The sequence below is a fragment of the Heterodontus francisci genome, chromosome 18 (genome assembly GCF_036365525.1).
Source record: "Heterodontus francisci isolate sHetFra1 chromosome 18, sHetFra1.hap1, whole genome shotgun sequence".
Lineage (NCBI taxonomy): Eukaryota > Metazoa > Chordata > Chondrichthyes > Heterodontiformes > Heterodontidae > Heterodontus > Heterodontus francisci.
In genome coordinates, this window is record NC_090388.1 from 25094862 (window position 1) to 25119246 (window position 24385).

Genomic DNA, 24385 nt, shown 5'->3' on the forward strand with positions numbered 1-24385 from the left:
GTCTATCTTCCTCTCAATCGTGTCAGAGAAAATCAAGGCACTGAAAAAGCAATCCTTCAGCAACTACATTGCCAACAATGAACATGAGATCTAAACTAACCAACTGCAATGTTTTCTGCAGTTACAACCATCACAATAGTGACAGAACCAATTACCTTGCTTTGAGATATCACATCTTCCTTGTCACATTACCGTAAAGTGCCACAACACCAAAGTACAGGGTAAGTCTAACTCAATTTTATTTCTATTTTTGAAACTATTCTAATCTAAAGAAAAAGTTATATTTATTTCTGTTAATACCTCTGATAGTTGACTTGCAGTTTTTCATGCATACATCATTCAGGCTACTTGCTGGATAAACATTGTATCCAATAGGCCACTAATGTATATCCTCTATTTATATTCTGGTGGTGCTGTGATAAATTTTTTTGTTTTAAAAAGATTACCGTTACCAAATTTGGTGTTCTTTTAGCTTCTATTATCTGATGCTAGAAAACAACAAGCCCTTTTCATAGAAGGGTTCCAGCACAGAAGGAGACTTTTTGACCCACCATGTCCCATCTATTAGTAATAGGACTATGCAGTTCAGTTAGTTTGTGATTAACAAGGCATGACATATTCTCATTCATCATCTTACCGTTAACACTACTATGAATCTGAGACAAACAGTTGAAGGATTTGCAGACTGTACCCAGATCATGTACATTACAGACCACAAAAACATACAGTAAATTAAAAAATAAATGTTTAATATGTTCATATGTTCACAAACATAAAATATTGAACAATAACAACAGGTTGTAACAAAATTGCACAAAAATATTTTATATTAACGACTTCACAAAAATGGCAGAAAATAATTCCAGATGGATATGATTAAATGCCAGATGATATTTAAAATTTTATTTTATCCAGCAGTGTTTCCTGTAATTGCGTGCTTGTACATGTCTATAGCACTAAAGTGTAGACTTATTGCAGGGAACAGGGTTAATACAGAAAAACATTGCTATTATCAATGATATACATGTTTTATATACAGTTTCAGTAATGACTGATTTCAGCATAACTAGATCCTGCCTCAGTAAACAGCCAAAGCACCCCCATACCGCATATACACGATATTTATAATTAGCTCATCCACTTTACCACTTATTCACTTCATTGACAACTGATTCCGGATACTTACATTTGTAAAATGATATTTTAACTCAATTTAAGTCTTACCAATGACACTTCTGCGACAAGCTATGCTTAACACCACTTCATATGCAGCATTTGTCCAGAGAAATCCTTATTATGGCTAAAATCCCTTTACCTTTTCAAAAGTCTAAAATCCTTGATATCAGTATAACACTGCAGTAAGTAACAGCAGCACCAATATTATATTAAATCCATTGCTGAAATCTTTAAAATAAATATCTTTTCTGATGATGTTAACAAAATTGAACAATGTACATCTCTAAATATCAGAAATGTATATTTCCATTGATACATATTTTACATGAAATTATCATGCAGATCATGCTTATAGGAATAGAACTATATACACATAGTAACTCATCTAGTTAACAAGTACATATATAAGTTGATAATTAAGACATGAATATAGATGTCCAGTATGGTTTCAGCTAAACCAGCTAGGCATTTCTTGTTGGATTGAAATGTTACCCCAGATGATGGATATGTTACCTCTTTTCATGTTTGAGCCTTCCTGAAGCCATTAAGAATGAGCGCTTGTCTCTGCTTGCGTGTAACCAGTAAAGACAACATCTTTGCAGTTATCTGCATGTAAACAATCGGAAACACTCAGTTCTATACACGTCATTATTCATCTGCTCTATAGAACAGTAATAAATCCCAACATGCAGAACAGTTGGCCAATGCTTTGGTCAGCAAATGGTGCAATACACACATATATCCAGAGCCATCCACGTCCCAGAAAGTGCACATTGCTTGCAGACGATGAGACAGAATGTTCCATGCAAATGATTTAACCCAAGCCACATTGTGTGGACTCAGACAGAAGTCAAGACATCTTCGAAATGGATCAAAGTCACAGAAATGAAGTTCCAATGGAGTGATATCATTTGGAAGCACATGTTTGTATTCAGTATCTCCCTGAAAAACACTTGTCATTGAACATAGTGGCTAAGCAGATCTTCTAAATGCCCTTAGTTTGCAACGGTAATGCAATAAAATTAACATATAAGCAAGAAGCATTACTTTGCAAAGATTAAATGCAAAGGTCGGAAACTTCAGCTAATGCAGTATATTTATATTTATATCATGCAGGTTTTAAATCTTACTGGAATATCTACACTTAAAGCTGCTGTCTTAATTATATTCTAATGCGGTAGAAGTTAACGAATAAATTATTCTATGCTTGTTTACAATATAGATGGAATGGGAGATCGAGAACGTCTCAAGGGACAAGGTGAACTGTAGGGTGAAGCTACTGGAGACAGTCTTAGAGCATTACCAGCCAAGCCAGCTATGTTGTTTAAGCTTCTGGACTTTTCATATCCTTTTACGGAAAAAAAATGCACAGATATCAGTTTGCATCAGTTAACAGCCATGAAAACAACATTACAAAATGCAATGCAATCAAAAGCTCTTTTCTTTATGACAAGCTGGTTTGTTTATAAACTGTCACATTAAGAGTGATCTGGGGTTTGTAGCTCCCTCTGTGCAAAACTGCATTATTGAATGTGCTAAAATAGTGCAGAGAGGAGTTTGTGCAAACATATTAACTAGTGTGCTATAAATACAGCACAATACATTTCTAACTGTCAAAAGGACATTATACTTTGGTAGTAATTTTTATAATATGGTTAATTCTGACTACTGGAGAAAATATGGTCAACACAGAAACAGATAAGCACTTAAATTTAATTTAATAGCTTTTGGAATTACTGCATTGTATAGAAAATAGAAACTTAGAGTTTGCATTTTTACTTCATAAGTATACTGAGGTAAAGGCAAATAAGATAAACAAAATTTGTTTGGCTAAAGATATAGTGTACTATTTTAAAGATTCAATTCAAGTAATAGAACACAGCTAATGGGTCAAATGCTAACGGTGAACTATTCAGATATGTATGTGCTGATTGAGGCATTGATGGACTTATATGTATGAGAACTGACTGTAATTAGATTAAATTTAAAACATACACAAATGTACACTTAAAAATGTATACCAGGATGTTCATTAGCTAATGCATTACAAGAAAAATGACTGCACAGAAAAGAATGATATGAAAAATGCAGCACGTTTACGAAATTAGTTAATGCAATTAACGTCAAAACTTCTTTTTAGGTTTCTAAGTAGAATTGCATACCTTTCCTGATCCCTCCATCAGTAGTACACGAATAATCACCTGTTGTCAGCAAGAAACACGTTCCCCCTCTTCTGTTTTTGTCCCTGGTGCTAGACCGTCTGTTTGGAAGCCTGTCTTCAGGTGATAGTGGCTGGTCACTTCCTGCACTGTCTTCACCTGACAACACTGTTCACATCACCATTCTATTTATTGTTTCTGAATGCATACCACTAGTTCAAAACAACAGTCTACAATCTGAATTCATAATAGAGACATGCAAGTTTATGGATGATGTGGCCTTTTGAAATCCTAATTTCTTATCAATAAACAAACTAATGAGGCATGGCAAAGCAGCGAAAATGTCAAACACATTAGGCAAGAGGATAAAGCATTCATCACGGCCTACAGTTACCAAATGAGCATGCATATACACATACAGTATATTTCAATGTAGTCACAAAGAGAGAACTGACACCATGCACTATTGTTGCAAATACTGATTATTATATAGACCATTCCTTCTCAAGTATGTGAATACATCATGAACAGAAAAATAACACTATCCTTAAGTACAGTAATCAGCAAGCTAATATTTATTAATCAGAAGGCATACTCCTAAGAATGTTGGTTTCATTTAATTGTACCAAAATCTGGCATTCAATAAAACAAGTTATGTTCCATTCTCCTTTCATTCAATGATGAATCTGATTACGTTAATGTCTGGTTTGTACAGAATTTTCATGAAATTTTAAGATGACATTAAAAATGGCAGATTTGAATCAAGTTAAAGTTTAGTTGAAAATGTACAGTTAAAACATAAAAAATTGTTGCTGAGGCTTCCATGTAAATACAATGCGAAAATATATTTATTGCAATATAATGTAACATCTGTGCTGTGGGTTTATATCACTCTTGCATTTGTTTTATAGGTTGTATTTAATTTTTAGTTGCACTTTAAATCAAATGTAAGCAATCCTCCACTGAACAAGAAGAACTCAAAATTCCCATGGATTCTTGATAGCTTATACAGCATTTCACATAGAACTGGAGGGCCACTTTTCTTCTTGTACATAAGCATAAAGGATTGACTGGGCACAGAGCATTAAGAAAGCTCATGTAATGGAGTCTAGCCATTAGCTTAAATAGATGGAAAGTCAGACAGTCTCCAAATGTGCATGGAATCCTCCCGAGCAGATATCCCTCTATGTCCTGCATTCAGGTGATCATTTATGCCAAACAGGAAAATCTGCTGTAAGATTTCCAAATAAACTTAAGAGAGATCAGATTAGTTTTGGCGGTTGTGCAAAGTGAGCAATAACAAATTGGAAGCCCGTTTGTCATTCCACCCAATTTTCCTTTCAATGCCATGCCAATTCACTAATGCCAATTTTGTGCTTCTACCCAAGATGAATTTTACCCCCCATTTTTCAGGCACTGCTGACTAGACCCAGTTGTTGTTATTTTGAAGCTGATGATATTCTAGAGTTCAGAACTAACCTTAATACTAGTGTAACGTTTCGAAGGAGTAAGTTGCACAACTGTTGGGTCATCTCTTAGAGCAGTAAACAGTTATCAGTTTATCACGATCGTGCAGTAGGGACGGTCTGGGCCCCACATGAATAATTTCAAACTTACCTTTGTTGGGCCTCTTTGGCTCTCAGACTCCAATTTGCCTATTAAAAGAGGGCTACTGGCTAAAACAGGCAGGTGCAAAATGGTGCCCAGCGGTAAGCCCTTTCAGAATGGCACTGGCGACATTACTGGGGTTAATGGGGCAGTAAGGCTACCAGCTCCACTTTGAGGCTATTATTACCCCATGAACACCAAATGCAACTAGTTACAATCATCACTGCTATGTGTATAAGTAACAATGCTCTCCTGACATTTCTTTGTTTGCTACTTTAATTTTCGACCTGTTAATTTGAAATGGGTGAATGCTTTTGTTAAAATACTTGTCAGAGAAATTGAAGATGAATGCACTTACACATGTTTCATTAACATTGGACAATGGAATTTCAATCTCGTAAACAAGTTTGCAGCCTGCAGAAAGAGGTGCTACGGAAAAAAAGAACTTCACAAAATGGTGAAGCTGCACTTCTTTAATGACAAAGAAATCTTTAAAAACTCATTAGAGGTATAGCTACATATTCTACTGCAAGGCACACCATGGGCAATCTCTAACGTCTGCCTGAAAAGGGCATGAAATTGGCAGAATGGTTGTACTGACTGGTCAAAGCCAGCAGTGAACTGCAGGTGTGAAACAGGAACGACATGCACCTCCTGACCTCTCAAAAATAAGCAATAAAACTTTACTTGGACACTTCTTGAGCAGCCTTCAGTAGTCCCTCTAGGGGCCCACTGAAAGGGCCTCCCAACGCCTGGCATAAATAAGCAGAGGATGCGCAGCGCACACTTCATCCATTGTACCTGAAAATGGAAACTGAGGCCCTACAACTGGTGTAGGACCCCAATTTAGATAATTGAGCAGTCTCCCACTCGAAACATGTGCAAATTGCATCAAGCAGGCCTTGGGTATCAATGAGGCACCCAAAGTATCTGACCTCTTATCCACTTTTTCTAGTTTCCCACTTTGCAAGTGAGAAACAAGTGGACGACAGATGAAATCACCTCTCCCCAGCAACAACCATGTGCTCACCCCACCCGCATATTAGTATTAAGCCTGGTTTTCATTTTTTGAGATGAGTATCTGATAAATGGAGAAATTACTAAAACGTAACATTAAGTCAAATCCTGATTCAATGCTATAAAATCTATTTTTTTTTCATAGGGTTTCTTGTGAAAGATAAGTGTTGCTCATCACTTGGATATTTCCGTTAGAAAGCTTTAATTGGGCTTGAAATGATCAAGTGAGTTTATTTTATAATAATTCTATTGCGCAGGCCCATGCATCTTGCCTTGTTCATGGCTGAGGTTAAAAAGTTAGACAATGTAACTTTTTAAATTGACTGGCTGTACACTATAGTCACTTTTCCACTACAATGAGTGGACTGGTCTACTTCCAGAGCTTACCAGGAATGTATTTCCCATTCACTGCAGCTTTGTCTTACCTGTTCTGTTGCACTCCAGCTTATCTTTCCCAAAAGGACATACATCGCTCTGAGTGCTGTTGCAAGGTGTATTTAGATCAGTTTTGCAGTATGTTGGAGACCCTGCTTGAGGAACTTGAGAGATGTGCTTCTTTCTCTTTCTTGGAAGCTTCTGTTTTGCCATAGCCAGTGAATAGTACATTCCAAAATTATTGACAATAACAGGTACAGGCATTGCTATTGTAAGCACGCCTGCAAGGGCACACAGCGCTCCTACTAACATGCCCGACCAAGTCTCAGGGTACATGTCTCCATATCCAAGTGTTGTCATAGTGACGACTGCCCACCAGAATCCAATAGGGATATTTTTGAACTTGGTGTGGTGACTGGCTGTCGGATCATTTGGGTTCGCTCCTATTCTCTCAGCATAATAAATCATTGTAGCAAATATCAACACACCCAGAGCCAAGAAAATGATTAACAGTAGAAATTCATTAGTGCTAGCACGGAGAGTGTGTCCAAGCACTCTTAGTCCCACGAAGTGACGGGTTAGCTTGAAGATTCGCAAAATTCTGACAAACCTTACCACCCTGAGGAAGCCCAGCACGTCTTTCGCAGCCTTTGAGGAAAGTCCACGGAGTCCCACCTCCAAGTAAAAGGGTAAAATTGCAACAAAGTCAATAATATTTAGAAGATTTTTGATGAATTCAAGTTTGTCAGGGCAGAATATAATTCGAACTAAAAATTCAATAGTAAACCATACTACACATACACCTTCAATATATGTCAATGCTGGGTCTGTTTCAATCTCAAGGTGTTGGACTAATTGAGATGAATTCCCGTTTATTACATGTTCTGTTTTGTTAACAATCTTGTTAAATGCCTCATGCGTCTCGAGGCAAAAGGTGGTGATTGAGACGAGGATGAACAATAAAGAGGCAAAGGCAATAAACTGAAAAAGAAAGAGCAAAAATGCAATTATTTAAATTTTAAAGAATCGTTTCAAGCTTTTTTTAGTTTTAAAACTATAAACATTAGGCAATTATTATTTACACTAATTTAGTCTGTAATGGCAGTATTTTTAACATCTAATCTTACAAATATATTGCGTTACAATATTCAGAAAGCACCCGCTGATGAAGAAACCATTAGTACTATGTACCTTCTCACTGTATTTTACAAGTAACAAGTAATATATTGGTGCATATATTTTCTTATCAAACTGAGAATGCATTACTGTAGATGACTGATGTAATCATGCATAACCACTCTTCAATCACAGCCTCAATTTTACAGTACAGTATTTACAAACTGCATTACTATTGTTCAATTGCATCTTAACAATTTTTACATTACCATTTGCATTCATGCATCCAGCATCTAAAGACCTTTCATAATCTATCAGCATTCAAAGGAAATGTGGTTTCTCATAACCTATTTTACTGATGCCTTTTGTGTTGCTGAAACATTAGAAAATTGCAGAAATGACTATTATCTGAAAGAAAATGATATCTATACAAATTTTGAGAGCTGCAAAGGGAATGTGTAGACAATGGATTAGATCAACAAAATAATCGCAAATGATCATGTGTATAAGAAGAATGCTTATTTATTATTGAAGTATACTGAAAACAAGGTCTGGGGAACTTTACTCAATACGCTGTCTGTGATATCAGTTATTTTACAAGTAGCATGCAACCTTGCTGCCAATACAAATGCTCCTATTACAATGCTGCTGAGCTAATTGCTAAACTGTTAACCATGGGGCTGAATTTTATGAGAAGAGTCGGGACCCCGATGTTAGAGTAAAAAGTAGGTCACAAGCCCGCACTTGTTGGCAGCGGGACCTACTCAGCAATTTTACCATAGGCGGCCTCCTAACTGGCCACTTGCGAGTTCCCCCCTTCCAATTAAGGACGATGGCCAGGCTCCTGATGCTGCCGACCCAATCAGAGAGTGGGCAGCTCTGAAGACTCAGCAGCGCCACTGGGAGAGGAATTCAACAACCTGGGGTCTACAGCAGGTAACTAAAAACAAAAATAAAACAAATCATGGGGCCCAGTGTCAGAGGGGAAACCCCTTCCAGGAAATAGTTGGGGTCATGAGGGCTGCCTTCCCTGCCTTCTCCCTACTGGGCTGCCGCTGGGAGGCTGCCTCTGTTTAGCTGGCAGCCTCCCCACAAGAGGTTGGGGGAGGGGGGGGGGGGGTGGAATTGTGCCGATGCCATCGTAAAATGGCCCCTAATTGGGCCTTTGATTATGGAAATTGGCTGCCTACCTCCTTGGAGTGGGCAGCTTCTCCGCTTCCGGTCCCACCATCGGTAAAATGCCCCGATGGCTGGACTGCATTGGGGAGCCGATCTGATGCAGCTCCCCCTGATTTTCCCAGGACCTCCACCCCCACAACCCCCCACCACTCTCCCCGCCTCCCAGGGGCCGGAAAAAGCCTGGCCCATACCTGTAATGAGCTCCAACCAAAAATGTTGGTTAATTCTCCTCTGTAGTGTATATAGCTCAATTGTTTGTTGCTCTGGTTGGCACAGGTATCTGTTTGGGCAGCCTAATTGACCCAGAATTCCCTGCATTAACTCCGGTCTGTATTAGCAGCCATTCTACTGTATCCTTATAAAAGCACAAGCCTGTATCAAAGTAATTATTTGTAGAAATGCTCCTTGTCACTTTCTTATGACTACTTCTACCACTTGGCAATGCCAGTTTGGATGACTAAGTTCTGTATGATCTTGGAGACCTCCAAAAAGCTAGACTGTAACACCCACCTTATATGACAAGGCATCAGAGCCTTTGTTTCAATATTCTGATAGTCTACTCAATCACGCTCCTGTTAGATAAGTATTATTATATTGCTCCTCAGCTCTTGCTTGTCGCAGTCCCAAATGGGTCATGAGCCACGACTAAAAGGTGCAACCAATGAGCACTCACCTGCCTCATCTTTTAAATAATGGTGGTACGATTGAGACTCATAAAAGAGAGGAGTACGACTGCTACCAGCAGTCAATCACATTTATGATTTTATAACAGTGGTGCCAGATGAGCTACACATTAATGGAGCCCAAACGCTTTCTGTAAAGAGATGAGATTGGGAGTTGGAAGTTATACAGCCACAGTACTGTACTTTGAGGAAACCTGCAACACTGCCCTCCTCTAGGCTTGTGTTTAGAAACATTAAACAAAGTTTAGTCAGTCACCTGAGCTGGTTTTATTTTCATCAGAGGTATTTTGTGCCCATTTGACAGTATGCTCATTATTTCATGTCAAAACAGATGGGCTTATACCTTGTTTTGGTAAATCATTAGTCCTATTCCCAAAGGAAGTTGGGAGGGCGGGTGCAATGGTGCAAATAATATATATGAAGATCTAGCTAACTATAATGCTGACTAGTATTTTGGAATTGCTTAATCCCAGTGGTACTGCATGAAGTAAAGCATATGACGGATATCCATCAGCAATACCGTTTGATTGGTTGAATCCATCACAATGTTACTGACCACATCTACAATTATTAGAGTACCTATCTGACAATAAACATGGCGAACTGCCTTCACATAGTCCATGCCAGCAGAGAGGCAGATGCAGAGTATAGACAACTGTTGAAAATTATAGCTGCAGCTAAGATGCAGCATAGGGCTGGCACGACCAGTGACAGTAACAGTCAATATTTGGGCATGTTCCAAAACTAACAATGGGGATGATGCCCAGGAGTGATAAACAGGACCCCATCCTCCCATTCTCCTCATAACCACCACCTCACTTCAGTAGCCATCAAACAAGGGGTTGGATGCTGGGATGCTCTGTTACATCTATCTGCATATCCTTTCTCTGCACTTTTTGCTATCATTTCTTCATTCTTTTTCCATTAACCTTGGCAAAAGTAGCGAGATGTCTATTGAGCCTTTTCTAAAGGTTGTTAAAATATTTTCTTACAATTCTGCCATTTTTGTTAAAATGCTTGCATTTGTTTAAATTTCACTTAAATGCAGTTTTATGTTCCCACCACTATTGATGTATTTTAACTTCTGGATGACTGATCAGTGGCGTGCCCTGGCCAGGGCCTCATTTGAATCTGACTGGCGAGCTGCAAATGCCAAATGGGCAGTGTTAGGCCGCAGGAATGTCTGTCATGTTGGAAGCTGGTAATAGTTGCAGGTAGGTCCTGGGAGGGTGGGGGAGGCCTGGTCAAAGTTGGTGAGCCTGGGAGAGCACTGGCCTGTCGTACTTTTGTGAAGTTAGGAGGAGCATACCTGTTCCTTCCAACTCCACAAAAATATAAATTTTTGTGACCATTCCTCGACTTCTGCTTAGGCCAGTCAGCACCAGGACAGATGGCTCACTTTCCATCCAAGTGTCCCTAAAAACTGCAATCGAGAACTTAACTATATCATTAGGACTCTGATTTGCATTGGTAAAATCCTTACTGCCTGTTTCAGGCACTAGCTGTGATCGCCCAGGGGTAGGCCCCTTTCAAAATGGCAGCTGCCAAAGCACCGCATGAATGGAACACCAAATCTACTAACCCCATTTTGAGGCCTTTTACTGCCCTGTTTACGTGGTTTTGATTAGTTAAAACTGACCTTAAGTGTGCTCCGTGCACACGTCCAAAATTGCACCTGCAGCTATGATAAATTTTGTAAGTGGCCTGACCCACAAAGATTGAGTGTTATTGTTACATTACCATTCTAGCAGGATTTGCACCCGTTATTAACTATTTATACCATGACATGAAAATCGTGCTGCTATTCAGAACTCCAAGGGCAAACTGAGCATTTTATCAAAATCCCTGACATTAGGAGCTGAATAGAAATGTGCTCTACAAGTAGAAAAATGTTATTTATCTGAGAGTCTGAAGGACATTTGACAAAAATGAGGAAAAATGATCCATGTAGAAAATGCAGCCTGAAGCAAGTTTGTAGTCATTGCCAGCCTACTTAGAAAAAACAAGATGAAGTTTAAAGGGAAAATCGTGGAACAAGACGCACTATCATTGAAGCAAATGACTGCAGCTAAATTGAATGAAACATTACCGCATACTAAAAATCCAAAAATGCCATCGGGTGATTACGAAGCAGGAAATTGTGTTTCTGACAAGAACATGAAGAGATGAAAATTTGAAAGAAAAATGTTGAAACCACTGAATTTAAAAATAGTGATCAGGCAACTTGCTCCAGATTAAATAACTCTAAACAACTGAGTTTCCCAGAAGGTGCAGAAGGCACAAGGACCAATATGTTGGTAAGATTATTTCAGTAATTTTAAATTCATTTGTAGGGTGATCCCTTAGATACAATGGCAACAACAGGGGGAGTTTCTGGACAGTGGAGGAAATGATTGTTGTTGATTGGGGATGGGGGTGGGCAGCCTGGTGTCCTCTGCAGGCTTAAATGGAAAGACCAATTCACAGATAAAGAACTTGCAGGTAAGAGAAGTCAACCAGGCCATGACCAGGGACAAGATGATGAAGAATGTCTTTGCTCCCACTGGTTTTGTAAAGGTGTTAGTGTTGCCAGGACAAAGAGATGGGGGAGGGGGGGGGGGCGGGGAGGTGTGTTGGAGGTGGTGGGGAGGAGTTTTTCCATGATGCATTTTACTTATTGCACAATTGTGTGTATAAGTAGGCAGGATATGCTAATCTGCAGTGCAGGGAACATTTTATAGTTGAAGAATTGGCAATTCAAGGCAGAAGATTTGTGTCTTTCTACAGTTACATATTGGTTAGAATTATTCAGAAATTTAGCTTTTATTGATACATCAAATGTGCAACCAATTTTGTTTTAAACCAAGGTGGTGACTACACTACATCTTTGTAGGAAAAGCAGAAAAGGGTGACTGCAACGTACCAGGGTTATAATGTATTCAGTGTATCAAAAAGAATGAAAATAAAATAAAGACTTGGCTTTATATAGTGCCTTCCATGACTTCAGGATATCCCAAAGTTACAGCCAATGGAGTACTTTTGAAGTGAGGTCACTATTGTAATGTAGGAAACACAGTAGTCAGTTTTAAGCACAACAAATTCCCAGAGCTAGCAATGCGATAATGATCAGCTAATGGCAGTGAAATTCGATAAGGCCCGAAAACATCACGAGGATCACTTCGCACGATAAACTGGCAGGCAGTATGCAATCATGGTGCTGCCTGGTCATTATCATGATTGTAGAGTGCAGCCAGCGTGAAGTGTGCTACTGAGTGGCTGCACGCCTCAGCAGGGGGCATAAAATCATGAAAGGCGAGCTCCACTTCAATTCAGCCTGCACCTTTAAAAGGGGAGGTGTATTTTGACTGGAGCAGATGCTGGAAGTGGCTGGGGAAGATGGTCCGAGTAGGAAGAACACTAAAAAATGGCACAACATGGCAGAGAGCGGGCTCCAAGACTTTCTGGCGTAGCACTGGAGGCCTTGGTGCAGGAGGTGGGCAAAAGGAGAGATGCGTTCTATCCACAGGAGGCCCTCCAGACAGACACTGTGAAGGCACTGGGAGCAGATAGCTGTTATGGTCAATGTCAGCAGTGTAGCCCCAAGGATCTGAATGCAGTGCCATAAAGAGTTCAATGACCTCACATGAATGTTCAAGATCAGTGAATGCATCTCCAGCCTGGAAAGCGCCTGTAGCGAAGAAGTTCATGGCCATGGTAATCTTCACAGCCATTGGCAATGCTGTCCTCACCCTGCTCTGAGGCTTCAGGTCTGCCTGCAACAGGTTACAGATTTCCCTGGGCCACTCCATCATAAAACGGAGACAGTGCACACACTGTTCCTCGCTGAGGTAGAGATAAGAGAAATGCTACCTGAAGACGCTGAGTGGATAAGGCCTCCTACTAAGAACTTTTCTCCCCCTTATCTTCCTCCCTTTTTAAGCAGCTTGCCCTCCACTGTGTCACCTCTGCTCATTCTTCATTATGCTGTAGGCCATGAGATAGAAACTACTGCACCCATAACTGGGAGCAAGTAGCCCTTGAAATGAGAACCAAGGTCTTCACCATGTGTCACACCACTCCCTGTATACTTCACCAACTTTAAACAGTAGTACAAAACTCCAAACACTTTCACTAACTCAGCAACAGCCAGTAGAAATCAATCAGCAACTAACCTGAAAGTGGGGGATGATCCCTTTAAATAGCACTGTTGGGAGGCCCTGAATGTAAATTCAGCTGTGTGAGGTTAAAAAAGAGTGTTAGCTGAACATTCGGGTCGAAAATGGCACCACTAGAATCAAATCAGCATTATACACTGACTGACGGCATAATCTGCCTACTGTGCATTCTTCTGGTACCTGCTCCCACTGCCGGGGTTAATGACCAACCCAAAATGACTTCTGGTGCACCCCGCTCCAGGGATGTGCACATATGGCACAGCTGCCATTTTAGCCCTGAAACAGCACCAGTAGCACCGAAAATATGAGCCCTATGCAACCGAATTTTACAGCCAATCTGTTTCAGTGATGTTGGCTGAAGGATAGATATTGGCCAAAAAATTAGGGAAAACTCCCCTACTCTTCTTTGAGGTCGTACCATGCGATCTTTTATGTCAACCTGAGAGCACAGACAGGACCTCGGTATAATGTTGCATCCACAAGACAGCACCTCCAACATGACAGCATTCCCTCAGTGCTGCAGTGGAGTAACAGCCCAGACTTCTGTGTTCAAATCTCTGGAATGGGACTTGAACCCTCAACTTTCTGACTCAGAAGTAAGAATGCTACCACTGAGCCATGGCTGGCAGCAAATTGGGACCATGATTCATTTCTGTGGCAAAATAGGACAATTATGTAGCTGAAGAATTAAAAGCCGCCTAATAAAAGGAGCATAAAAACAGATTGGGGGAAATTTTATCTTAGTGGCAGGGATCTCGTGTTGCCTCTTCTACGGAAGGTCCACTGAATTTAGTGCCAATCAGGCACTTAACTGGACAGCGGTGGGCCTTCCATGGGATCAAGGATCCCGGCTCCGGAAGTCCTGCCCTTACAGAGCTGCCGGCCAATCAGAGACTGGCAGCTACAGCACCACTGCGGAGGTGGTGGCTGCTGCTGCAAGTGTACCTATCGGAGGCTGAGGGAGCGTGCTGGAATCAGGCCTCAGGTAGATCAGGTGGGAGGGGTCTTGTGGGGTCCAGGTTGTAGAGGAGTGGGGTGAGGGGGGTCGGCATCAAGGGCAGGGTTGGTGGCCCTCAGTGGCCGCACCCCCCCTTCCCAATTCTGGATCCTTCGGCCAGGCACTAAGTGCCTTTTAATGAGGGAATCCTCCACCCCCCCCACTCCGGCACCGGGAAGCCCGTACTGTTTTCTGTGCTGTGCTTCCCTTACGGCAATAGAGCTGCCCGCTGCACAGCTAATTGTGGCTGCGGCGAGACGAGGCCCTTAAATGGGGGTTAGTTGACCAGTTAAGGGCCTCAATTGTTGGTGGGGTGGGAAGACTGTTCACAGGCCTTCCCGCCCTGGACTAAATTTTGGCAGAAGTGGGATGATGGGGGAACCCGCGCCCCCGCCACCAGATTTTATGCTCTCCCTGCCTCCAAACCCAACACGGGAAAGAGCATAAAATTCTCCCCATTGTGTTTCCAAAGCCATATCAGAGGTTATGGTTAGTTTGAAGGCATTTTCTGAATCTACATTTTTCTTTATTATTTGCTATCTCTGTAAGATTGCTTCTCAGTCCATTTCCTTTCAAAACTGAAGCAAAAGATTTCATTTACATAGTCGCTTTGGATGTTCCAAAGCATTTCAGAGCCACTGAAATACCTCGGAAGAACAATATGGCAGCTATTCTGAGCACAGCAGTGAAATAAGTGACTGGTTAGTCTGCTTTAGTGGTGATAGTTGAGGAATATATGTTGGCCGGAATGCCAGAACAGCTCTTCTGCTTTTCTTTAGAGGATCTTCTATATCCATCTGAAGGTGCAGCTGGGGCCTTAGTTTATTAGTTTATCCAAAAGACAACAGGTAGGATTTTCCCTGTGGGCTTCGAAAGCCCGCCTTCAGGCTCAAATGTGGGTCAAAAGCTCGCACAGGAAACAGTCTTTCACTGTGCTTTTTTCTGGAGTGGCCAATAAAAGGCCAGAGGGTGGGCTCGCCATGTAGGTTGCAGTGGAAGGTAAGTGAAGGACAGGGTGCCCCAAATTGGAGGTGCCCTCTCTCCAAGCTTTTTAAAAGATTAAATGAAAAGTTGTTTTTACAGCCAGGCTACCACCATGGGGTGGGGTGGGGCGGGGTGGGTGGGGGGTGGGGAGCCCCTCTAACAGGGCGACCTGTGACTGCTGCAGCACCCAGATAGGCAGGGAGAACCTCTAGGCCGGCCTGGAGCACTGGACCCCTGCCTGTGGGAACCTGGAGACCGATTGGAAAATCTCAGTCAGCCTTCTTCAATTGGCCTTAAATAGATCTTAACGAGGCTGATCAGCTACCTGCCACGTACGGGCGGGTGGCCCTGCACCCCTCCCCATCCCCAACCCGTCTATGGGAAAATGGCCCAAGAATGGGATGGAGCCGGAAAACTAGTCTGCAGGCCAGCAGTGCTATTTTTAGCACCTGCTGCCTCCGTTCCAGGCCCTGGTGTGGCCTCAAAATCCTAGGTATCAGTCCTGTAGAAATTCTCTGAAATTCCTCCACATTGTGCGTCTTAATGGCCAGAATGGAACAGAACATGCAAGGTGTGATACACCATATCACTATTCAGTTTGGGCCTAACTTCTTATGACTTGTCCTCTCTACTCTTCTGGCCTTCTAATTCAGCATTCTAATTGCTTTGCTGATGCTGCTTTTCCATGATTGGATGTGTTGAGCACTGAAACCATTAAAACATCTACATCACTTTCAACCTCTTATATTTTGACACTATCATGAAGAACAAAAATTAATATGCAGTACTTTACTGTTGTTCATATTATGTTTCATTTACCATTGTTCAGTCATATTTTGGATAATCTATTTTAGTCCTGTGAGTTGAGGATATATTGTCTAGCTCAGTTTTTAAGTCTCTAGCTGTCTCCACAGAAACAAATGTTCATTGAGCTTGATGGCAACTGCAAATAGTTTCAGAATCCAAGTCGTTAATGTAAATTAGAAACAGTAGGAGTACTCTACTCACTGCTTCAAGTGACCTGCCGTAACACCTCTAAACAAGTATCTTCTTCTTCTTTGGCCTCCTTGTCTCGAGAGACAATGGGTATGTGCCTGGAGGTGGTCAGTGGTTTGGGAAGCAGTGCCTGGAGTGGCTATAAAGGCCAATACTAGAGTGACAGACTCTTCCACAGGTGCTACAGATAAAATTGGTTGTCGGGGCTGTTACACAGTTGGCTCTCCCCTTGCGCTTCTGTCTTTTTTCCTGCCAACTGCTAAGTCTCTTCGACTAGCCACACTTTAGCCCCGCCTTTATGGCTGCCCGCCAGCTCTGGCGATCGCTGGCAACTGACTCCCACGACTTGTGATCAATGTCACAGGACTTTATGTCGCGTTTGCAGACGTCTTTAAAGTGGAGACATGGACGGCCGATGGGTCTGATACCAATGGCGAGCACACTGTACAATGTGTCCTTGGGGATCCTGCCATCTTCCATGCGGCTCACACGGCCAAGCCATCTCAAGCGCCGCTGGCTCAGTAGTGTGTATAAGCTGGGGATGTTGGCCGCCTCGAGGACTTCTGTGTTGGAGATACGGTCCTGCCACCTGATGCCAAAGATTCTCCGGAGGCAGCGAAGATGGAATGAATTGAGACGTCGCTCTTGGCTGACATACGTTGTCCAGGCCTCGCTGCCGTAGAGCAAGGTACTGAGGACCTAGGCTTAATACACTCTGACTTTTGTGTTCTGTGTCAGTGCGCCATTTTCCCACACTCTCTTGGCCAGTCTGGACATAACATGTGCTTGTTTATTTCTGCATTGAGAGACAGGTTACTGGTGATAGTTGAGTCTAGGTAGGTGAACTCTTGAACCACTTCCAGAGCGTGGTCGCCGATATTGATGGATGGAGCATTTCTGACATCCTGTCCCATAAAGTATATGCTGTTTCTTTCCCTTTAGACAATTCCTGATCCTTTCTCAAGTGTCATATTGAATCCGCATTGCTTTGAGCTGAACTAATAGCCCCTCATAAGGAACTTCCTCAAATGCTTTTTGGACTTTCTGCTGGGATCTCACAATAACAGAAAGTACTTTTGAAATTATATTGATTTCAGACCAAACTCTAAAACGACACACCCCCTCACTCCCTCACAAAAAAAATCGCACAATAAAACCCTGTAATGGAGAACGAGTAATAACTCTCTGATAAAAAAACGAAAAAAAAAAACACCAAGATAATCTAAAAGGAAATTAGAGGATTGCTGTCTACCAATTTGTGCAATCAGATGTTGCCATCTGGGAAATTCTCAGGGGGGCTATAATTAGCTCTGCAGCTGGAAGGAAAGGGCTGGTTGTAACATAAATATTCTAGAGATGGAGTTTATGAGAGAAATCAACAAAAAAGAATCATTAAGTGACTTTACCCAGAACACTAGGAATTTGTATTACATATAACCTGTCAATTACTTTACAATATGAAAGATATAATCAGCTAGAAATTTTGGAGCAATTGACAAAATATGAACAGATTTAACAGGACAGCTGGGCATGCCAGATATAGCCTGAGGAATCTGAGAATGTTTGAAAAGCAGGATGAAGCTCCATTACCCGTGTTACAGCAGTCCAGGATGTTAATAGCTAAAGCCTGTGGCCTGGAAATTCGGATGCACAGCGCCTGTTTCTCAGGAACTTAGCAACCTACCAAGCCGTCAATATGGCAGCAAGGAAGCACAAGTTCGTTATGAGCCAGAAGTGTGATGCCCGCCATATTGATAATGACGTTAGGTCCTTTACAAAGTCAAATGAGTGGCCTAATGCCTGGGTGCACTCAGGAAAACCAACAACAGGATTTTGGGTTTTGGGTCCAGACACTGACGTTGGGGTCAAATGGAGGCCACAACCCGTACTGTGTGGGGAACAATCACACAGCAGTGATTTTCCCTGAATTGGCCAGTTAATGGCCAGAGGGCGGACTCCCAAAGCTGGAGGGTCAATAGGAGGCCCTCCAGCATGGAAGAAGCAGCAGGCTGCCTTTCCCATAAGGCAGAGAGTGGGCACCTCAAGTTTGAGGGACCAAAGATATGGTTGCTAAATTTGCTGAGCACACAAAGATAGGTAGGAAAGTAAGTTGTGAAGAGGACATAAGGAGGTAAAGGCCTGCAACCCGACCCAAACCTGACTGTACCCCACACCATGTGTCGGGTTCGGGTCGGGTCGCTCTTCTGGGACCAGCTTTCGGGCTCGGGTCCGGCTTTCGGGATCGGGTCGGGCCGTGTCCGGCTCGGGCTTGGGCCAGGTCCAGGTTGGACACACACAGTAAGTAGTGCTCTGCTGGGAAGTCGAGTTTGGTAAGTGTCAAAAGTTGAAAAGCCTACCTGAGCTGGGAGTCCGGGACGTCAAGGAGGGAAACTCTGAGTCTGCACAGTGAGCGAGTGAGCGTCTCTATGACATCATTGTGCTCATGCTGCAGCTTCCTGCAGATTCGGAATTGCAAGGCAGGTAAAGTGAACATTCCGGTGGTCGGGTCGGGTTCGGGTCAGGTTTTTTTTTCCCTGACCTGAGCAGGCCTTTATATGGAGGCTACACAGGGATATAGACAGGTTAAGTGTGTGGCAAAGATCTGGAAAATGGAGTATAATGTGGGAAAATGTGAAATTGTCCATTTTGGTAAGAAGAATAAAAAAGCATATTATCTAAATGGTGAGAGATTGCAGAGCTCTGAGATGCAGAGAGATCTGGATGTCCTAGTGCATGAATCACAAAAGGTTAGAATACAGGTACAGTACGTCATTAGGAAAGTTAATAGAATGTTATCATTTATAGTGAGGGGAATTGAATACAAAAGTAGGGAGGTTATGACTCAGTTATACAGGGCATTGGTGAGATCACATCTGGAGTAGTGTGTGCAGTATCGGTCTCCTTATTTAAGGACGTAAATGCATTGAAAGCAGTTCAGAGAAGGTTTAATAGATTAATACCTGGAATGGGCGGTTGTCTTATGAAGAAAAGCTAGAGTCATAGAGTTATACAGCACAGAAACAGGCCCTTCGGCCCATTGTGTCTGTGCTGGCTATCAAGCACCTAACTATTCTAATCCCATTTTCCAGCACTTGGCCCGTAGCTTTGTATGCTATGGCATTTCAAGTGCTCATCTAAATACTTCTTAAATATTGTGAGGGTTCCTGCCTCTGCCACCTCTTCAGGCTGTGCATTCCAGATTCCAACCACCCTCTGGGTGAAATTTTTTTTCCTCAAATCCCCTCTAAATCTCCTGCCCCTTACCTTAAATCTATGCACCCTGGTTATTGACCCCTCCGCTAAGCGAAAATGTTTCTTCCTATATAACCTATCAATGCCCCTCATAATTTTGTATACCTCAATCATGATTAGATTAGATTAGAGATACAGCACTGAAACAGGCCCTTCGGCCCACCGAGTCTGTGCCGAACATCAACCACCCATTTATACTAATCCTGCACTAATCCCATATTCCTACCCAACATCCCCACCTGTCCCTATATTTCCCTACCACCTACCTATACTAGTGACAATTTATAATGGCCAATTTACCTATCAACCTGCAAGTCTTTTGGCTTGTGGGAGGAAACCGGAGCACCCGGAGAAAACCCACGCAGACACAGGGAGAACTTGCAAACTCCACACAGGCAGTACCCGGAATCGAACCCGGGTCCCTGGAGCTGTGAGGCTGCGGTGCTAACCACTGCGCCACTGTGCCGCATATCTCTCCTCAGCCTTCTCTGCTCTAAGGAAAACAACCCTAGCCTTTTCAGTCTCTCTTAGCTGAAATGCTCCAGCCCAGGCAACATCCTGGTGAATCTCCTCTGCACCCTCTCCAGTGCAATCACATCCTTCCTATAGTGTGGCGTCCAGAACTGTACACAATACTCCAGTTGTGGCCTAACTAGCATATTATACAGCTAAAAGTTGGACAGGCTAGGCTTGTATCTGCTGGAGTTTAGAAGAGTAAAAGGCGACGTGATTGAAACATATAAGATCCTGAGGGGTCTTGACAGGAAAGGCTGTTTCTCTTGTGGGAGAATCTAGAACTCGGGGTCACTGTTTAAAAATAAGAGGTCACCCATTTATGATAGAGATGAGGAGAATTTTTTTATCTCAGAGGGTCGTGAGTCTTTGGAACTCTCTTCTTCAAAAGATGGTGGAAGCAGAGTCTTTGAATATTTTTAGGGCAGAGGTAGATAGATTCTTGATAAGCAAGGGGGTGAAAGGTTATCAGGGGCAGGTGGGAATGTAGAGTTGAGGTTACAAATCCGGTCAGCCATGATCTTGTTGAATGGCAGAGCAGGCTCGAGGGGCCAAGTGGCCTACTCATGCTCCTAATTCGTATTTTCACATGGAGGCACCCTCTCTCCAGCTTTTAAATAAAAAATAGATTCAGCAACTGGACCACTATTGTGGAGGGGAAACCTCACCATGGGGCAGCCTATGTTTGCAACTGTGGCCAGGCAGGTGGAGAGGGCCTGAAAGCCTGCCTGGAGTACTGGTCCCCCAGTCTGCCACTGGCAGGCTGCCTCCAGGCAGCTGGCCTACTCCTCAATGCTTTGGGGGGCCCTGAGGCCGAATGAAAAATTCCAGTTGACCTCTGACTATCAGCATTAATAGGCCTTTAAGGAGCCTTAATTGGCCTTTCATTCCTGTTAATTGGCTACCTGCTGATTACAGGTCAGGGAGGGGGGGTAGAGTAGCCCTGTTGCCACCCCATCCTCCCCTCTGGGAAAGTGGCCTGGGGCTGGCAAGCTGGCACGCTGGCTGGCAGGGCAAATTATGGTGCCCAGCTACCTCCATGCTCACCCCCATCAGAGGCTAAATGTCTTGCTCCAAGTCTAGATGCACCCTAACATGGAGCATAACAGAGGTTGCAAACATCATTAACAGTGAAGTTTAGTTATATTGAACACTGCTTGTCATGGTCAGCCACTTCTATAATGATCAAAATTTGATTTCCAAAACTACAACACTACAAATTTTTATGGCGATTAATTCAGTTTGGTTATAGTGGTCAGTTTAGTGGCAGCTCTCCATTGCCTCAGCTGTAGCGTTGTTAATGTGTATAATATAGCATACGAATGGGTAATGGCATCACTAAAAGGCTGCGAATTATGCGTTACTAGTTTGAAGTGGTTAAGTGTCAAGGATCCTGAAGATGGCTTGAGACTCAGCAACACTTCAGAAAGATTTGCATTGCTCAACTCAGAATACTGCTTGGATCGAAAACAATGAATGAAACACAAGCACGAACATTCTTTTTATAGCCCGAACATCTGAGTAACACATTGGAAGAACAGGTTAAGCAGCTGTTTAACCAGCTGATTAACGTGCCAGTGAGTACTGAGTAACATTGCAGTATGTGTCTTGAGGGTGAATTTCCACTACGGTACTCCTACTTGTCTGTCGTAACTTTGGTGAAAGAGCCTCAGAAACCCTGGAAAACAGTGTTATCACTGCTTGCACTGCGCTTCTGTGGTTTTTTTCTGGGATTTCGGTTTACATCATTTTTTGGGTACTTCTGTGGCTCTTCCACAAAAGTTACAGTGGACATAGGGGAGATACACCGTGGAACATTTATATGTCACTGAAACTCATTCAACATTAACTCAATTCCAAGTAATATTAAACAAATGAGTGCAAACAAACAAGATTATTTTCTTCAGTTCAATCCAGGTGATTTCAAGGCTGATAGGGTATTTCTAATGAAAGCACTCACAAAGAATGCACTATGGATAATCATGAGTGCATGGATAGTACAATTAGCAGAGTGTTCACATACAAAAAATTGCTTTTCAGTGAAATGACTTCTGTTCTGTAGTCATACTCTTGCACAAATGAATCTCCCATAAACTGCAGTAAGATGAATGGCCAGTTTTATTGATTGATGGAGGAGCCAGGTCACTTAAACAACTTTCTGCTCCTCTTCAAATAGCACTGTGATTCCCTACATTCATGTGAACTATTGGATCAGACAGAGACAGTCTCAGTTTAACATCTCATCTCAAGATGTGGCATCTTCAACATTTCAGTATTCAAATTTTAGTGTTTTTTTGCAGTTCTTCAGCAGATCTAAATCAATAAATGTAGAGTCAGATCTCCATATTTGTGTACAAATTATATTTTGCTTAATGCTATAACAAGGCTATACTTTGAAATAGGAACACAATGGGCTGAATTTTACCAGCCCTCCGATGTCGGGGGTCATAGCAGGGTGGCTCGGAAATTCTTCTGGGAGAGGCCGGCCTCAACCCTGATGCCGAGAAGGCCCCGCCGCATTTTACTGGTGGCAGTGAGGCCTCGGTGTGGCCCACTCGCCACATGGCGGCGGAGCCTTCATTTGCATACTGAAATTAATGCAAATACATGCTCATGAACTTAGCTGGACCGGGCAGCTGTCCCACGCCGATACTCTGGCTGGTGGTCTGAGGTCCCACGCCTTTGGATCCCCATTCGGAGATCCGAGGTGAGACACTGGTGGGGTGGGGGGAAGGAGTATAATTTTCAGGTTGGGGGTGGGAGCAGAGAAAACTGATTCAACTGGCTGAAGGGATGGTGAAAAGGGGTTGAAGGGCAAGGAGTACAAAGTTTGGGGTTGAGAGGTGGGGACGGGCAAAAATGTCTTTTTGGGGGGGAAGATGGAAATAAATTTATTGGTTGATGATTGGGTGGGTGTGGAACAGGGGCTTTGATTTCTACTTTAATGTTTTTACTTGAATTACATGCGCTTGTGACTTTAAAGTTTGAGATCAGCTGTCAGGGCTTGAAGCCCTTTAAAAATAATGCCGGTGCCTGCGCAGTGGCACCGGACGCCGTTGCTGGGGACGGAGCGGTCGCCCCCTTTACGTCATCGGGGGCAGCCATTCCGCCCCCTCCATTTAAATGAGCTTCCACGCCGAGAGCAGAGCGTGCCGCTGCAATTTGCAACACGCTCATAAAATTCAGCCCTATAGATTAAATAACATATATGGCCTTTTCTCTTTAGGATACTTTTAAACTTCTCAGAACATATGGTAACAGGATCAAAGCCTATTCGGTCTACTAAAAACTTTGCCAGCTTTTATAATACTTTTCTTTCACATAACATATCTTCAAAAATTACATTCCTTTAAGTTTGTAGGGCAAATGTAACAAAGTAAGAATTAACTGAAATGCATATAAACTAACAATATTATTTATTTATTGTATGTTGACAATACCCATAAAATCTAAGGCTTCATGCATATTTATTTTTCTTAAAGTTAGTGGAGTATGGTATAGGGTATTTTTAGAGAGTCTTTTTTTAACCAGAACGGCAATCATAAAATACACAGATGTCTCCTCCATACAAGATTTTATGGTAACTGGTAAAAGCTTGTTAACCTTGTATTATTTTTAATTTTAGTGCAACAATATTTCATCACTATTCAAAAGGTTTAAACTTTATTGTTTATTCTAAAACTACTTGCAATTTTGTATTAAATAACATATTAAGGTAATAAGAACATTAGTTTATGCAGAGAATATCTTGCAAAAGATACCACAGGAAACTGAGGTGCATATTTTGGAACCTGGATACTGAGATGGTTAATTGAGAAAGCTTATTCAAGTTAAGACTTGACTACATGGCAAGTATCGAATTATCATCAGCACTATTTATTTTTCAAAATGAAGTTATTAATAAGCTTGTAAGATAGCCGAAGTTACATCTTATTAAAAAGTACTTCATCCTAAGGCTTTGACATGTAATGAAAAATTTAATATATTTATAGAGTATTTTGTCTTTCAGTGTCTTTTGAATGAAGAATGGTAATGATGGTACAGATTCCTGTACTGCATGGAAATGCGTTATATAACATATCCTGTTTTTACTCTCCACCTACTGTCCTTACATGACCTGGCATCCATCACTGCACAGTGTTATATTTAGTCCATCAATAAAACTTGAAAGCGATG

The 24385-nt window shown here is 42.1% G+C and overlaps 1 protein-coding gene across 4 annotated transcripts in view; it reads right to left on the reverse strand.

The window, feature by feature from the left end:
• Positions 1-807: 807 nt before the first annotated feature.
• The window catches only part of LOC137379508 (voltage-gated potassium channel KCNC2-like), a 171442-nt gene continuing 147864 nt past the window's right edge, over positions 808-24385 (reverse strand). The window contains exons 2-4 of one of the 4 annotated variants that reach the window (XM_068050437.1): positions 6386-7316; positions 3339-3503; positions 808-1782 (exon numbers count right to left, since the gene is read on the reverse strand). In XM_068050437.1, coding sequence (XP_067906538.1) covers positions 1721-1782; positions 3339-3503; positions 6386-7316 — 1158 coding nt within the window. In that variant the 3' untranslated portion in view covers positions 808-1720. Of the gene's footprint in view, positions 1783-1849; positions 2525-3338; positions 3534-6385; positions 7317-24385 lie in introns of those variants that run through there. The other 3 variants (XM_068050434.1, XM_068050433.1, XM_068050435.1) reach the window with 3 other exon arrangements.